Consider the following 18642-nt stretch of genomic DNA (forward strand, 5'->3'; position numbering starts at 1 on the left):
GGAAAACCGTCCTATGGTTGACTTGCTTTTTTCCATCCCTTCTTTAAATATTTTCTACAGTACTGTGAAATTTTAAACAAGTGAAAATCGAAGAATTTGTTTTCAATTAAGCGTTGTATACTTAGATAAAACACAGTCAAATTATAAACACGCAAATTGTTTGAAATTTGTTGCAAAGAATATTTTTTTCTGAAAATCAAATTTTGAAATTTTGAATCGTAAAATGTATGAATATGAAGCTTCAAAATCTTACCAACACCCGGTTTTCAAATTTACAGTGCCATCGTTTTCCATGGTCATAGCCTGACCATCACATGGTTTTCCGCAATACAATGGAGCTGGTTCAGAACAACTGCGAGATTCTAACACGTGTCCTGGTTTCATTGTTAAAAGAAGAGGAACATTTACTCCAGGTTCCATCTGGAACCAATAACCACTGGCCATCGACTAAAACGAAATGATGATGTTTGCAATAACATTTTCATACCCTTTTAAATAATTTTATCACTGGAGCTTTTATTCATGTAAATATCATAATAAAATATTCCATCATTGAATAGAATGATAAAATAACAATATAAATCTGTGAATTTTGTACTTGTATGACGTTAATATATACTTTAAGTGTGCAGCATTGAGGGAGTTTACGAATCAGGTCGATATAAGTCCAATTTCCCCAAGGCAAAACTGCGAGATCCTGTCCTCATCAAGGAACTTGAATCTCATTCAATTATATGTATATACTTTAACTACTTTTATAATACTGATACAAACGTAAACTTAGGAAAGAATTTTAGACAGTTGATTTCAAATGAGATATTAGCTTACTGAACAAACTGGTGGGATAACATGCCATCGAATGTATCATACCAATATAAAGGTTAAATGTACAAGGATACAGGATAACGAATTGGCTTTGCGCCCTCAGTGAGAATTTTACTGACTTACGAACGGTGACTAGCCCATTTTGTACACGATTTTAGTGAATTAGGCTCATCCAATGATCTAATTTGGTACAGGAAAAACAAGAAGAGGTATTATGATACAGAATGTCGTGGCATCCTTATAATGTCAATGTACATTTTAATAATTATTTCCTTGGTCTTCAATAAGTATTCTAATTTAATAAGAAGTTTCTGGAAAACTGTATACAAAATTTGTTAATAACTACTAAATTATTGTAAATTACATTACCATTTACACTAATCATTTTAAAGTATTATTCTTAACTTATTAAATTAAATATGTAATGATAATTGTAATATGAACGCAATGCCTTATAGCAAACATACAATTCATTGTGTAATTTCATTACATTATGTCAACTTTAATTATCGCAAATTGTTTAATTTCATAATTTCATCTTATGACTTTACAAAGCTCTATTGCTTTGTACTTCATTACATATGTCTTTTAGAATTTACACATATATGTTACACTATACATTTGACTCTTGACATTACAATATACGTTTGAACTTACATTTAGTCTTAGATTACTGATATTCTTGCAACTCCTTGATTATTCGCTTGACATAATAAACAATACGGTAATGTTATATAATTAATTACATCATGTCAATGCTGCATTACATGAAGTAAACACATTCTTCCATTATGTCACCACTTTATAACTTGAAGTCCAAAGTTCATTATGTGAAGTGAAAATATGTGTACATTGTGTTAGAACTTTATTACGTGAAATGAATGTTTCTTTATGTTATTTCATTTCTTTAATATGTGCGGTCAAAATTGTATTACGTCAAGTTAATTTCGTTTTACATGTGTTCTATGATTAAATTTATCATTACGTTAAGTCAAAGTCCATTCCCTTTTGTGAGTTCATATTTCTATTATAACAAAGCATTATTACGTGATGTTAATGTATCTTTATTTTACGCCGAGGTCATCATAATGTGAGGTGAATACATCTTACCTTTATGTCAGTGCTTTATTACGTGATGTAAAAAGGTTTATAACATAATGTGAACATATATTATGGAGACAGTCCCGGCGTTCCATATTATATCAACATTTTATTACATTATGTCAAAACTCCATTCCTTTATGTGGATATTTAATAAGAATATGTTAACTCTTTCTTAAGTGATTTAAAATTATCTTTACATTGTTTTAACTCTTTATCATGTTGATTACAAATGTTCATTATGTGCTGTAAAATACATTTACATTATGTCAAAGTTAAATATCGTGTTTTCACGACTGGGAAAGGGGGGGGGGGGGGTCCTGATTAATTAGGACGAATTATAGACACATTATATGAAGGGGGGGGGGGTCTGGCTTCCTCTTTTTTTTCGACATAACTTTATCATAGAAAATGTTCATTGAAATTCCGCCCCACTTTTTGCTGAAGTATGAGGGTAATGTAGTATATCTGGAAATTCTTTTTAGGACTGATCGAAGTTGGAACCCCCCCCCCCCCCTTCACCCGATATAGGATTTTCGAGTTTGGACATTTTTATTGGCTTTTTCTCGTACGTTATTTTTTTCTGGCTGACAAACCTCCCCCAACTTTAAAAAATGATGCAACTTCACTGGAATTAGTCATTTTTCAACCATTCCAGGACCAGAATTCTGTTACAAAAATCTACCAGTCCCTCACTAAAATCAATTGACCATGCCTCAGTAAACATGGACACATATCACTATCAGTGGCGATCTTGGGTTCTTGAAAAGAGTAGCTATAGGGGACGGTATGGTGTCTAAGTTCGGGACCAGGGGGTGAAAGCCTGGAAGCTCTCAGGCTTTATTATTTTTTTTAATAAAACGTTTTCAACTTATTTCAGTTATACTTTATGTGAAACTAATGCAATGTGCTACAAAGTAAAATCAATTGATTAATTTCATGCATATTTTGGTCACTAAAGATGGGAGGGCGGGATCCCCCTCTCCCCACCCTCCCACCAGTGACCAGTGCACGTATGAAATACGATGTGTTTACACTTTTTTTTTAAAGGAGGGTTAAAGACGGATAAAAAGCTTAGGACAGTGTTTTGTAGTTAGATCAGAAGTTTCGGCCTTTTCAAAACAATTCAAAATAAAAAGAAAAATATTGCTGCATGACACAGACTATTTGATTTGCGATAATTATGAGATTAAACAGGCATTGAATTAAACAAACATCAATAAAGATTCCACGGGAACATAATCCTATTTATAAATTTTAACCTGATATCTAATTAAGAATTAATTATGTCTTGTGTATAATTTAATATTTGATATGTTTAATTAAAAATATTTGCATGTTTAACATATGTGCATGTAATATTGAAAACACAAAACGAACTTTTAGGCATAACCTAAACCTTACGTCACACAATAGAGTTGAAATATTCTAATATACATGTATACTGACAAGAGGCTAAGCATTCTAGACACAATGTAAAGACACAATGACATAACATAATAATGATTTGTGAATAAGTAAGGGAAAATTGACATCATGTAATAGATTCCTGTCGTCATGTAGCATATTGATGACACATGTGACAATTTTTTCACATAATGTTATGAAATTCTGACATCGTGTTATAGCGACTTGATATTGAATTAAAGATAAATTCACATCATGTAATGAACTACTTAGACCAAATAGTAGAGAGTGCACATAATGTAATAATGAGTTGAAATTATATGAAAACGTCTTTACATCACGTTAAATTGTTTTGACTTAATGTCATAAAGAGCTGATATAATGCAATGGAAGATTGGCGCAATATATAATTGAAGTGCGAGTTAATGCCATAAAGACTTGACATAATGTAATGGAAAGTTGACATAACGCAATAGTAGTGTGTGTAAATGTCATAAAGAGTTGACATAATGTTATGGAAAGTTGACTCAATGCAATAGTACTGTAAGTAAATGTCACAAATTGTTGACATAATGTAATGGAAAGTTGACACAATGCAATTGTAGTGTTCTGCTATAAGGCAGTGACGGCGTTCCATAGAAAACTCTAGCAACAACTATTTACAAGTTATGACCAAGGTTTAAATTATTATAAATATAATTTTGCAAATGTGGTTCAAACTTTAAACTTACGTTTTTGTGGTGAAACAGACAAGCCAGCCAGAAAGACAGATGAATGGTCATATAACAAATTCTATCTCCCGAATCTTTGAATACAACGGCATGAAATGTTATATCACAAAGTGAATAAAATTAATGCGTTCTTATGAAATGAGATAACGAACAATAATCAAGCTCAAAAGCCCGAAAAAACAATACAAAATAGAAGCAAACACGGACCTCCAAAACATCAGAGGTGGGATCAGATGTCATGAAGGAGTGAACATCCCCTGCCGACCGGTCACACCCGCCATGTGCTCTTTGTCATGATCGGGAAATAACGGAAAATCCGTCGTCAATACAGTGTGTATATAATGGACTAACAATAAGTATGAAAAACGCCAGTCAGCATTTGACTCGATGATAAATATTGTACTTGCTGACAAGGTCCTTGTATCGACCCTAGAACTTACAAAATGATGACTTTAAACAAGACTGCTGAGATTCTTGATTCATCAACTTGTTTGTCAATAACTTACCTCGTTTTAAAAATTGTTCATTCGTAGAGCATGCTTTTGCGTATCGAATCAACTGAGATATATAAACTCCGTATGCAGGTGACGAAGGTATATTGCTGGATAAGTAAGGGAAGTTGGCGATAGAAAAGTTAAAGTCATCACGTTTATCACAGAGCTTGGTTCACTTGTTAAATTACTTTTTCAAGAAGCTTATGTCAAAATAAAAAATTCTCAAATACAAGTCGAACTCTAAGTTCAAGAGATAAAAAATGTTACCTTTAAAAGAAAGACCTTGTCTTAGTAAACCTTTAAAATATGAAAGCCAAGGCACCAAATATTCAAAAGACGACCAAGGCTTTTAAGTTCAAACCCCAAGATAAAGATTAAAGTTTTTATGGCTTTTATATTTACAGGCACGTAGTATCAGGGGGGCCAGGGGGGGCCTGGTCCCCCCACTTTTTCTCCCGACATTACCTTTACTATAGAAAATGTTTACTGAAAGGAAGGTTGGCCCCCCCACATTTAATCACAGTGTAGTATTATAAAGAAAATTTACCCCAAAAAGTTTGAATTGAAAGATAGTCGGTCTTGAAAAAAGTTGCCCCCCCCCCCCCCCCCCACGAAATAGGTTTTCGACTATGGGCAACTTTTAATTTTTTTTTTTTTTTTTGCTTGTCAACTTTTTCAGGTAAGTAAAAAAAAAATTTCTCAGGTTGGCCCCCCCACTTTCAAAAACGATGCTACGTGCCTGATTTAACAAGTGTATTCCTTGTGATTTCTTTGGGTATTCCAAAATTTGACCTCTTGACCTTGGAGTTTGACACACTCTTACAAAAAAATTACCAAACTTTAACTTTGCCATCACTTTTGAACATTTGGTGGAAGGGCTTTCATCATTCACTTGTATATTCACTGTGGTAAGACCTTTCAATGGGTATAAACATTTTTTACCTTTAGTCAAGTTTTGAAAAACTTTTACCTTGACCATAATTTTTGAACAGTTGGTGCAAACCTAAGGCTTTTATATTTCAGAGGTATATTCCTTGTGATAAGACTTTTCCCTGGATACCATTCCTTTGCCAGTTTTTTAAGATTAATGCCTAAGTCAGAGTCAGGTCAAAGTTAAGACCATAAGATGGCGTTATGAAAATAAATGCACCTTTGTCCTTGTAGTAGGCAAACTGTTAATATCTTGAATTTAATGAGTGTTCATAAACTCTGACCAAACATTGAAATTCAAATCCCTGCTTTTTATTTGATCTTTTTTCCATTATAATGACTTTCCATTTTGCATTATGTGTCTTATATATATAGAAAAAAATCTGTTGGTGTGGCCTTATGCGTGTTTGTGTTATCCAACAATTTTTGTGATCCTTGCTGACAAAATTTTTATCGGAGAATGCAAAATGGGAATACTGTTTTTAGTACGCTTATTAAGCATGCAATAAATGCTCAGACTCATGATTTTGAATCAGTAGTATCAGTATAAAAAAAATAAACTTGAATGCAATTTTTTTAAGTTTTGCGATTCAACTTGGGTTAAATTACATGTTTGCGCTCTGTCCAACCGGACGAGGATCCAAACCAAGCATCGCTGGAGGAGCACGTGTTCCGACGGCGGCGTTCATTGTACTTCTTCCTCACCTGTAAAAAATCATAAAATGAAACAAATCTTATGTAAGAAACATCTTATTTGTTTCAAGGTCAATTGAATTTGATAGAAAGAATGACCGAATGTTTAACTTACAACGTTGTTGCACAAGCAATGCAGGAAAAAGATCATCGTGCCCTTGGAAAAGAAAAGAATGCTTTCGGTGAGCTCCACGTTTAACGTTTAAGATTTAAGGTGCAGGATTTCTGAGCATCAGTTTATATATCCAAGTGTTTTTATTGTTCTAATAACTATTTCTATTTACTGATTTAAAAATCAATGCAGATGATGTTTAGAATATTAAAACGCTCTACCCATTACAGAAAAGTTCTACTCCATTTCAGAACAGACCTGCATGGATGTGCCGATAATGAAGAAGTAGTGAAACACTTGACTGAGAGGAACGAGAATCCCTAGCAACCAGGTCACGCCAAGGATAGGTAACAGTGTCACCATCACCTTAAAACTGGCACTGTTATAGTGAAAAAGGAAGACTTGCCTGATTAATCAACGTTTATGCAAAGTGAATGTGTTGAAGGATTCGTTGATTTATGACTTACAAAAGTCTAGCTGCCTCTGTTTTCCTGGAATTTGTTCGCAAGGTAAGAAAAGCCTTCAGAACCAAACCAAGAACGATAATATTCATCTAGGGAAAAGAAAATAAATACAGTATAAGATTGAATAATGCACTACTACATGTAATTCATAAAACAAGGATGGAAAGGACATTGGCAAATCCTCACAGCCATTTAATTCTTCCTTTATTCGTAAATTAAAACGTTCAATCAATCAATCCAATCAATTTTTCATTTGTCCAGTGACGATTAAATGGCAAATCCATTGAGGAATATCTGACCATCCCACAATTTTTTTTTTTAAAAAAATATGTTTGCTAAAATATGGAATGAATTTTGTTCATGTACGTGAGATACATTTTCTGCTTTGTCTTTTACAATAAAATTGAAACTAGAATATATTCATGTATTACTTAAATTTACATATTTTCTTTCGGAGAGGAATTCTGTTCAGATTTTGACATCTCAAATCATCGAGAAGATTCGCAAAACAAAAAGGCACTGATAGTATTAATTGCATCCACAATTAATTAAAATTTAAAATAAATGTTGCTTTTATTTCGTAGCAACTTTGGCACAGCATCTACTAACCACAACAATTGCTATCATGGGCCCCATAAAAGACCATATTAGTCCGTCATCTATTGACAACCAACAACTGAAAGAGCAAATGAATTCATTAACAAAAATTGTTTTAAGTTGAATATTCTTTTATCACACATAGTTAATTAAAATGATAATCAATCATCAGCGAAACATGCTTTAAAGCAACTTGCAGACACCATAAGATGAGGCGCGTGCGAAAAATTTCCGCGAGTTTCGTGACTTGCTTTTCTTCGCAAATATTTCTCGCTGCGAATTATTTATTTCACTGTTAGTGCAATAATTTCCCAGTCGAAAAAAAGGTCGAAACAGATTTCAAGCTCACAATTCGGGAAATGATATGTTTTCTAAAACAATTTTCTTTAATATTGCTTGTAAGAATCACCTGCTGTACTCTCCCTCTCCGTAGTCCTGGAAATTACTGCCGAGTGTAATCAAAACGATAATGGCGGGAAGTCCCCAGCCAATCAGAGAGTAGATCACGCGCATGTCGCCGTACGCGCTGATTGGTCGCGTGCAGGATAAGTATAATGCTAGTCCTTCTACCAACATCCAAGCAAACGCTGACATAAACAAGTAGTGGAGAAGGGCAGTCACAATTTTACAGGCGGCCTGAAGTAAAATCATGCCACCAACTATTAAACGACTCTAAATTTAAATGTGTATAAGAGAATACAATGCATATATTAGTATATTTTTTTCTATAAATACTAATACATCGTTTGATGCCATAAGACCATAAGATTGTACAGTTCAGCTTATTCAGTTTCATTGGCTTATGTTTGATACTTAAGGCATATATATGTCTATCATTGAAAGTACCATATATTTGGCAGCGCCATCTGATGTAACAAGTACCAACTGACCAAGCATCAAAGCTACTGACAGATTGGCGTGAATCAACACTGTGTCATTGCTCAGGACCCTGGAAGACAAAAGTTATATATATATTTGTTCGAAGTTAAATTACATATAACGCCCTTCGGGCGTTATAGAATTTGATCACCTGACCGACTTCATATCATACCCCAATGAAACTCGCAAAATAATATCTTATTTCTTAAATGTCTGAGTGCATGTGCAAATGCGGAAATCAATTTTTTGACTCATGATTGACTCTTGATACCTTAGATACACGTATATAATCAGAGTGAGTGCTAAGCAGGCGATAGAGATGCTGCAACCCAGAGTTGTCATTATATATAACACATTTTGGTGCTCTTTCGTCATCTGAAAAAATATGATAGATAATGTTTAGCATTACTGGGATAATTCAATTTAAGTTTAAGCTCTCATGGATATTATTTTTATATGAATTTTTTACTTCTAGGACAACAAATATCCTACATATTATATTTTTAACATTTTAAAACTGTGCCTCACAGGCTTTGGTGCACAAGTAAAAATGGCAAAAGTTAAGTTGCCAATCTTTTCTTAAAAAGCAAAGTGCATACATGTATACAAAACTTGATGCAAATTTATGCAAACGAAGGAAACGTTATGCAAATTAATGTAAATGTATGCAAATGAAGGAAAATTTATGCAATTTTATGCAAATTTATACAAAATACAGCAAAATGATAGGTAAATCTTACAAGATGATCGCTACCTTTGTACATGTAAAATTGGTATTCAATACCTTATAAGTTCTAAAGCTTTTACACATGGGACTTGTGCAGTCTCATTCATTGTGTAAATTTTTATTTGAAAAATAATTTTAATGAACATAATCTCATGAGACATTTTATAGTGCAAAACATTCTTGCGACTATTTACCGGTTCCTCTGGCTTGTAGTAGAGGACCAGGACCGCTAGGTTGGTCAAATGGTCGTATCTACATTTGGTGTGAGTTTCATTCTTCTCCACAACTGTCCCTCCGTAAGTGTCCCAGTATCTTAAGAGGGGTTAAAATTGACTCACGAATAAGGAAGTGAGAAGTTTGATTATAGATAAATAAATTGAGAAATAAAGTTTTATTTTACACAAATTTCAGTTTCAATCTTGCTGTAAAAGAATATAGTAAACTAAATATTGAAAATACCTTTTCTGAAAATTCCAAAACGTGCAAAACCTTTCCTTTTCCACCTGTATTTTAAATTAACAATATACTAGTATATCAATCGAATTATAAAATTATAACAATAACATAACTGAAAAATATACTTCCCAAAGCTATTTTCATAGTATTACCCCTGTGACATTTGTAGGAAGAACAATAGTGATGGCGCCGGTGACGTTGACTTCTGTTTTCTCGGTTTGGTTCCTGTCGATGTTCTGAACAGACACTGACATAACATTACTTCCGATTTTAGCATAGTTATATCCCTTCTTTACGCTCCATTTCTGGTTTATGGTTTTGTAGATTATGGTTGAGACACGAGCTAGAGAGTGCAAAAAGTTTGGTGGTCAACAAATATTTGAACTCTAAATTTCCTGTATAGATAAGTTATTTTCCTAAATAGTTGCAAATTAGTAATGTTTGGTTTCATGTTTTGCAATAAAAAAATGATTCAATACTCACAAGTTTCGCCGTCGAAAACCGTAATGGGCATAACGATAGTTCCAACTATTGAGCTTATTGTGATGACGTCACCGTTACTCAAATTTCGCTCCACATATGATACAGAAATATCTGACAATTAAAGTTAATAATTGAAAAGCATTATATAAATTGTTCAACATCAAAAATGTATCGTAAGTAAATAATATAAAACTTACCCATCTCGGAGGTTTCCATAGAAATATTTTCATTCGGTGAGGCTGACGATAACACATTTTCCATTGAATACAATATGTTTGGCATAATAATCTAGTTAATAGAAAATGCAATTTTTAAAATGTTATTATACACATCTAAAAATAACCAGATATAAATAATTTAAATACTTTGCATACCGTTTAAGCAGAATTTTTAGCGAGGATTTAATTTTGGCATTATTAGCGAGGGTGTTGAGATCGCTAAAATTGAATATCGCTAAAAATTAATTGCGTTTTATTTGTAATAGCTTCTTTAATGAGCATTTTAAAATCGCTATAATTGCTTATCTCTTAAAATAAAATACCAGAATACCCATTTTTAAGGACAAATCGCTAAATTTGCGTCGCGCTAAAATTTCCATTATACGGTATGTGAGGATGACTTATTAGTCACATATGTGCGTAACATTTTCCTCTGTCTCAAACAAAATTCAATTATCAAAAATTGTTGTCGTCTTGTTTCAAAAGAAATATAATTTGGAAAAATGGAATTTTACTCAGTTACAAACTATACATTTACCTCCGAGTTGTCACCGTTAGCCACAGTATCATTGTATGTATGAATAACCGTTGTAGAAATCCTTGAAAATGTCTGAAATGGAAAAGTGATGTACGGTATAATTAAAACTATATTTTACAATAATAGAGCGAGTGACCTGCAAAGTAAATTAAATCTTTTAATGTTTACTTTGTAAAGAAGAGATACAGGTTGTGTAGATAATCGGCTGTTACCTCTACAGTTTCTGAGTTGGTGATCTCCACCTCCGACATGTGGGACAAGATCTGGGTCACGACCTTAGTGTCAGTTTCGCTGCTACTGACAACGACCTCCAGTTGTGTCGCTAATTCGTTGACTTCCTCTAAGGTTATGTTTGGATTAAGGGTTCTATTGGATTGTTCCTTGATCTAAGAACCGAAAAGTAACTTTCACCAAAGTACTCTTCAAATTATTTATTTGTAAAAAAGCACAGCTTTTGTGCTTGGAATTTTCCTTCAATGTCTAAGATATACAAATTACCTTAACTGAAAGTCAATTTTGCATCCCTTAAAAAGGGTGAAAGCTTGGCGCAGCTGCACATCTGGCGAATGTGTTCATTGGAAAATAGTTCAAACATGTCCTTTACTTTTGCATGTAGACCATTATTAATTAATTTACATAAGACTAGTTTTTCTTCAGTCTATTTCCTTTGAATATAAATCAAATATAATTAATATCACTTATTCGAGTTGCAAATTGTGTTTATTTCTTTCTATGGAAGTTAAACGAAACACTTGATTAGCATAATATTGATGAGAAAAAAGGTAGTTAATTAATTACTGTATCGAGATCAATGTGAGAAGATCGTGTTATATAGGATCCTGTAGTCGTTGTCTGGGTCGTGGTGACCGGGGGTGTCGGCAGAGGAGGAATGGCGGATATATTTATTCCTCCAAACACATCCTTAGCGTCATAATACAGATTAATGGCGTGTATGATATCTGAAAGATACACAAGTAAGATATCAGTGGGAAATGTGTACATTCATCCTATCTTAATCATATTAAATTATAGATTAAAGAGTTATCCTTTCTGGCTGAAGTACCTTAATCATATTCCGTAATATAAGCGTTTAACCTTTTGTTTGATTTAGGATTTTGTGAAGGTTGATCCAAAAGTGATGGTTGATCCAAAAGTGATGTTGCTGTATAATCAAAATGTACTATGTTCTCTAAGGTTCATTTTTGTCCCCCGCTTGAAAAGTGGGGAATATTAATTTGGGTCTGTCCGTCCGTCTGTCCGTCCGTCCGTCTTTCTGTCTGTCTGTAACGCTTTCGTTTCCACACGATATCTCGAGAACCCTTTGAGCTTTTGCAATGAAATTTAGCATAGCAACTCCCTATGGACTAAAGAAGACCCCTATTGATTTTGAGGTCAAAAGGTCAAAGGTCAAGGTCATAAATAAGCAAATTCTGTCTGTTAAAACACTTTCGTTTCCACACGATATCTCTAGAACTATTTGAGCTTTTGCAATGAAATTTTATATAACAACCCCCTGTGGCCTAATGAAGACCCCTATTGATTTTGAGGTCAAAAGGTCAAAGTTCAAGGTCGTAAATTTATACATTCTGTCTTTGTGTAATACTATTATTTCCGGGCGATATTTCAAGAAGATTTTGAACTTATGCAATGTAATTTTATATCAAAACTCCCTAGGACGTCTCTCGCCCCTCTCAAAGTGCTCCGCCCCGTTTGTTTTATTAGTATTTATAGTATTACATGTCGCTATTTTTAGCGCAAGGGCATGAGGAGAGTTATTGCGTATAAAACAGGTTCTCGGCGGACTTTATGTTCTTATTACATCTATTAGAACTGTTTAAGAAAGGCTAAATAAATCAAACACCATGGATTGTGTAAAATTTTGGGAATACCGAACATGAAAACATGAATATATACATGTATGTGACTTCACTACTGCATATACTTCACGCCATTGATAGCGATTCTGTGGTCTAGTGGTTATGTCTCTCGCTTCAAATGTAAGAGGTCCCGGGATCGAATCTCGGTCGAACCTTTCTTTTTTTTTTTTTTTTAAATTATTTTTTTTTTTACTAAATGATAGTATTCAGCATGTGAAATGAAAAATTTATGAGGTTATAAAATCATCATTACAGTGTGATAAAAATTCCATATAAAAAATCTTCTATACACATAATGAAGAATAAACAATCAAATCTTTATATGCATATTGACATACATGTAGGCCTATTTTATTTGCTTCAGTATACATGTATACATTTAATAATTCTACAAATTCAGTCAGGGGGAGCCGACTTTTTCCCTAAGCGGGGGACACGAATTCTCTGAATTAGCTTGTTGGAAATAGTATTCAACTTATTACTATGGGACATTCGATTTGAATCTGAAACTATTTCCGCTCAAATTAAAAAAAATCTTATTCTGAAAAAAGACCCTTTATTTATAAAAACGATTCCATACTGAATTTCAATATACTTTGATCAAATCCTTCAAAAACTGTTCGTTTTTTTCAGAAATGTAAAATATTGTCATCTTTTTTATTTAATTAAATACATGTATTTCTTTTAGAATCCTACCTGTGATATTTGTACAATTGTATCTACCCAGGGTTGTTTTATTTATTGGAAGTGGTGGTGTTGTACAATTCGCCGATTCTAATGGTTCTTTGTTTTTCATGTGGTCCATAAAACACTGAAACTCGAGTTTGGGAGAATCTGCAATTGATCAGTTATTTGTCATATCGATTTTATAAAATAACATGACAATGTTTTTAGCTGCGAAAGTTAAATGATAACAAAAGAGAAAGGTTGAGTTCTTCAAACTTTAAATTAAAATTTATATTACTGAACTAAAATTTCCAAATTACCGGTAATATGTGAACAAAGAGAAACTAATGACATCGGTAAAATACAGAGATTATTTTTTTAATAGAAACTTGGCTTAAATGTTCTAGCATGTTATTTAAGTATTGATTTTTTTAAAATTTTAATTCTGCTCAAATGTATTTTGGAAGCTTTGCATACAAAGCAGAACACCTTCACTAAGTTTATGGTCCACAAAACAAAAAAATCAAAGATCTATATCATTAATTTCTTAAATTATTAATACCCTTTTTACCTGTGTTTTGTTTAATTGAGATCTTTGTTTTAAAGTATTATTTTGATAGTACAAACCTATTCCACGTGGTAGATAGCTTACCATTTAGATGAAGACACCCATAGGTGGTCAGCGGATCATCTGCGACAGGAGGGTAAGGGGGCTGGAATATACCTAATTATAAAAGAATAGTTTGAAAATATACCATGAACTACAGGTTATGCTTGTACCCAAAGAATGTGATTAACATATATAAACTTCCATCATACGAAAAATGTGGCGAAAACTAATTGTTTTATATTTTAAAGGTTAAAGGTCTTATAAGATACTCAGTAAATGCAGTTATTAAAAATGTAACTAATGAACAAGTATGACATAAGACAAGCTCTCTTACTACTCAGTGGATTTAGACAGTTGATTTTGTCCTTTAGGTCGGCATGTGATGCGTTCTCGTCTGTTTTGGTGCTGTTTAGAACGTGGGGAATTAAACAAGCCAGCTGGGCGTCTGTTGTAGATCACAGGTCAGTAGTGAATACAACATACAATTATTAGAAAAAATGTCACTTTTATGATATTTCAAAGCTCATAATTTTTTTCATTTTATTGATCATGTTTATGTCTACCCTATTAAAAAGGTTCGGCAATTACTGTGAGTAATGAGCTCCCTAAATGCTACCTTCAGCGTCCCATATGATTATAATGGGTCCATTTTTTGCTCTGGGAGACCCGAAAAAAGTGTGAGATCAAAAATGAAATAGGATGTGCACACTGAAATTATGTAAGAATCTCTGAAATTATCATTCAATTTTATTCAGTGGTATAGGAAGAGTTGCAGATAACAGATGGACACCCTTCAATATTAATTAATGAAAAAATAGCAGTGTCAATGGTTCGTTATGTAAAACCCGAAATGTGCTTACGATCTAAAAGTAAAATTGGAGATGCACAGTGACACCATGTAACAAATAATCTGTGAAAGTCTCATTAAATTTCATTCAGTTGCAGATAAGAGATGAGTATACTCCAAAGAGATGCAAGAACATCTAGATCTCTAAACATATATACCCTCCCACTTTTCAAGCGGCGGGAAGGGAAAGGGGGGTTATAATGGATGGACAGATATTGTTAATTAATTCATAGAAACTTGACTTTAAACATTTTTAATGAATAGAATAAATTACCCAATACCTCATTTTTATAAGTTATGGGAATTATATTTTAAATAAGAAAATATGTAGAAGTAAAATCGCAGAAAAAAAAAGAATTCGCGGGTAGTTATATCCAAAACAGCAGTTTATTAATGGTTTTACATGTATTTCATTATAATCAAAACATTTTTATAAATTTCGGTATCCTTGCTTCTGGTAGAAAATAAATTGCTCGCGTATATTTTTATAGAATGTACAGCATAAATAGACTAATTTACTTAAATACTAGCGTATTTGGAATGATTGGTATCACAAAAAATATACAACAAGATGATTTTAAACCTTCTGTGTCTTTATCAAACAAGTTGCACACTGACAAATATTTTATATAATAAATAAATAGTTGTGTTAATTCCATATTTAACTTATTAACCATTTGATATGAAGAAAGATTTTTGTGTGATTGATTGTATTGAGTAAAATACAATTAAAGGTACTGCGAGTAATGAGCTCACTAAATGATATCCCTGTCTCCCATATAGTTATAATGGTAAGTCCATGTTTTGCTCTGGAAGACCCGAAATAAGTGTCAAATCAAAAAGTAAAATGAGAAGTGCACAGTGGGATTATGTAATAAAGAATCTGTGAAAGTATCATTAAAATTTATTCAGTGGTAAAGGAGAAGTTGTGGATAAGAGATGGATACCCCTCAAAATTATAAAAAGAAAAGTCGTGTTCATGTTTTGCTCTTGGAAACTCAAAATGTATGTCTGATCAAAAAGTAAAATTGGAGGTGAACAATGGCACTATGTAACAAAGAGAAAGTCTCATCAAAAATCATTCAGTGGTATAGGAGGAGTTGCGGATTAGAGATGGGTACCCCAAAGCGTGACAGACGGACGGACATCCCGACCACAATTTACAGGTATGCCCGCTTTTCAAGCAGGAGGGGGGAGGGGGTTATAACTAGAGGTACTGTGAGAACTTAGCTTACTAAATGATACCTCGTCAGTCAACCCATCTCTTATCCGAAACTCCTCTTATACCACTGATTAAAATTTAATGAAACTTTCACAGAATCATTTTTAGATATTGCCATTGTGCACCTCCTTTTTTACTTTTTGATCGGTAACATATTTCGAGTTCCTCATAGCAAACCATGGACACTGTCATTCTTTCTATGATATTGAAGGGTATCCATCTCCTCCCACGCCTCTAAATAAAATTTGATGATACTTTCATATTCTTTAAATAACATAATGCCATGGTCCACCTCCTATATTTTACTTTATGATCTGACACTTATTTAGAATCTCCCGGAGCAAAACATCTATTTCGCCACTATATTAATATGGGAGGCAGGAAGGGGGGGGGGTGTAACATTTAGTAGGCTCAGTGCTCACAGTACCTCTAGTTTTGGGTGCTGTAACCACCACCATTACAGTATACTTTAATCATTATGTAGGTTTTACGTATACAATGAAGCGCACTGAAGTGGTAAAATTCTCCGTTTGGATGAAAAGTTCTGAGTCATGTTTTGAAGGTCATTTATAACACAATGACACGCCCATATTTTTAGAAACGAGAAAGTAATATTCGTCGTAGTTTTAGGACATCCCATTCTTCGCGACAAGCATCATGAGTTACACTGAAATGGAGCTTTAAAAAAATAGAAGAGGGAGTTAGATACTCCCCGCTTCTGTTAAACACAAATTGCAACGAATATATGCATATTTTTGAACTTATCCATGTCTATTGAAGTTACCACAACACATGTTTTGGTCGAACACGTGTTTACTCGGTGTTTATTTAGATCCTCAATTTCATTGGCTATTATATTTATGGAAAACCTGTTCTACAGGTATTTGAAGAAACAACTTGACCGTTTTATCAATTTCTAAAGAAATGGGCGTGTCAAAAGATGACAATAAACACTCTAAATATAGCTCAAAACGTTCCATTCGAACGGAAAATTTTACCACTTCAATGCGCTTCATTGTACATGATTTGTACACAATTTTTTTTTATGTCGAAATATCAATTTCCAAATTTTATTGAGAGTTGATCCTCATCGTAGTATTCCCGAGGGATACAGTACTTAATAATTAACCAATTAACCAAAAAATAGATAAAGTTTGCAGTTCCTTCTATTTTAATTATTAAAAAAGTTTGAAACCACTCAGAATGTGACCCCTTCCTCCAACTCACCACTTATGGGAGAGAGGAACGGTCATCAATGACGAGGGCCGGGCTGGGCGGTGAAGCCCAGCAGCCCTCGCCCGCTTCACGCTCAGAAGGGGCCACTCTGACTCATCGTCGTGGTTTCTGGTTCACACAGTTTTACCTGGTGTCCCGGCGATACATACTATAGAAATGATCCCTAAGAGTATGATCTTACCGCCACGTGGTTCTGTGTTCACTTATATACTTATTGCATATATCACAGTGGTAAAGTAATGAGTTTTACATGGAAAAGAATTTCTTTAATATTTTCTTTTCCATTTCAGTATTAACTCTAATACTGCATAACTAGATTTAACATCAAATTGATGATGTCAATTATTGTCTAATAAACTTTTATATCAACTTAAAGGATAAGCATTAAAAGCACGTTTACACTATAAAAGTGGGTCATTCTGTTAATGGCATGTATTAATGCGGCGATCTTCAAAGAAAGATAATCCAACGTGTGTCTGTAGGTATGAAAAGGTAACTCGTTTATTAAATAAAACTAAGATAAAACTTTAAGTTCTTCGTATCTTCTGGAATCTCGGATATTTGCGTTTATTTTGTGATCAAAAATATATATCAATACCATTTTAACATTTCAAGAGATCTAATAAGATAATGAAAGAAAGTACGTAAAACTTATTCAATATTAAGCATCTGTATTATTGTATTATTATAAGTATCATAGCAAACAAAGAAAAAATAAATAAAGAAAGAAAGAAATAAATTAATAGATAAATAAATAAATAAATAAATAAATAAATAATAAATAAAATGAAATAGTAGGACTTATTTTAAAAATATATTCGTAGGATGCTAAACAAAAACATAATGAATATCTTACCAAAATCTAGTTTCCTGGTAGTAGGTGTAACTATCTCTGAAAATAAAGGTACCGATTTGAATGCTATGCATGTACAAAAAATAATGTTAAAGTCTGCTTAAAACTCAATTTTTTTAACAAGAAGTGTTATTTAGCTATATATAATTAAAATTAAACATTTATAATATAAATCTTATAAAAGCATATCTGCCACACTCACCTGTGTCATTCTGGACTGTAGTATCATTTTCTGGCATAAAAATGTGCCCCTTCATTTTTGGTAGAACATGTTTACTGATAAGGTTGCTAAAATCAAGCTCTCTAAATGTACTTTCATCTTAAAAAAAAAATACCGAAATTGATAGATGAATCAATTTTCCGATAAGCTAGAGCTTAATGCTCTATGTTCCGATAAAAAGGCAAAAATTTAAGCATTTCACATTTATATAAGTACTAATTGTGTAGACACATCAAAAATGAATATTATTGCAAAAGGGTTTACATAAAAAAAACATGATGGTTTAATAAACGTATATGTACTGTTTGTGAAAAATATGTTGAACGCAGTTAAAAAAAATTATATAGAATTTAGAGAAGTAACCAATCCAGCTGATATTTGGAAAATATGATAAAATGAACATCCCCTCTATCTTACCAAACTATATCATATTTTAAAACTGCCTCAAAGTATAGC

The 18642-nt window shown here is 33.0% G+C and overlaps 1 protein-coding gene and 1 non-coding gene across 2 annotated transcripts; both read right to left on the bottom strand.

Moving 5' to 3' along the window:
- Positions 1-249: 249 nt before the first annotated feature.
- Positions 250-14307, bottom strand: LOC134262679 (adhesion G-protein coupled receptor D1-like). The gene is made up of 20 exons (XM_062745050.1): positions 14143-14307; positions 13851-13922; positions 13229-13366; positions 11454-11614; positions 10868-11041; positions 10656-10727; positions 10097-10187; positions 9900-10010; positions 9569-9759; positions 9420-9463; positions 9155-9272; positions 8505-8608; positions 8201-8303; positions 7764-7990; positions 7367-7433; positions 6761-6846; positions 6552-6672; positions 6297-6338; positions 6098-6193; positions 250-447 (listed from the first exon to the last, which is right to left on the bottom strand). The coding sequence occupies exons 3-20, from the start codon at positions 13335-13337 to the stop codon at positions 250-252; spliced, it is 2115 nt and encodes a 704-aa protein (XP_062601034.1). The 5' UTR covers positions 13338-13366; positions 13851-13922; positions 14143-14307.
- A 2763-nt stretch (positions 14308-17070) lies between these two features.
- LOC134262787 (small nucleolar RNA U3) lies at positions 17071-17292 on the bottom strand. Its single transcript, XR_009991107.1, has one exon. It is a non-coding gene; the product is annotated as a small nucleolar RNA U3 (small nucleolar RNA).
- Positions 17293-18642: the final 1350 nt, after the last annotated feature.

The sequence above is a fragment of the Saccostrea cucullata genome, unplaced genomic scaffold (assembly GCF_032062105.1).
Source record: "Saccostrea cucullata isolate Sc308-1 unplaced genomic scaffold, CSIRO_AGI_Scuc_v1 ctg3394, whole genome shotgun sequence".
NCBI lineage: Eukaryota > Metazoa > Mollusca > Bivalvia > Ostreida > Ostreidae > Saccostrea > Saccostrea cuccullata.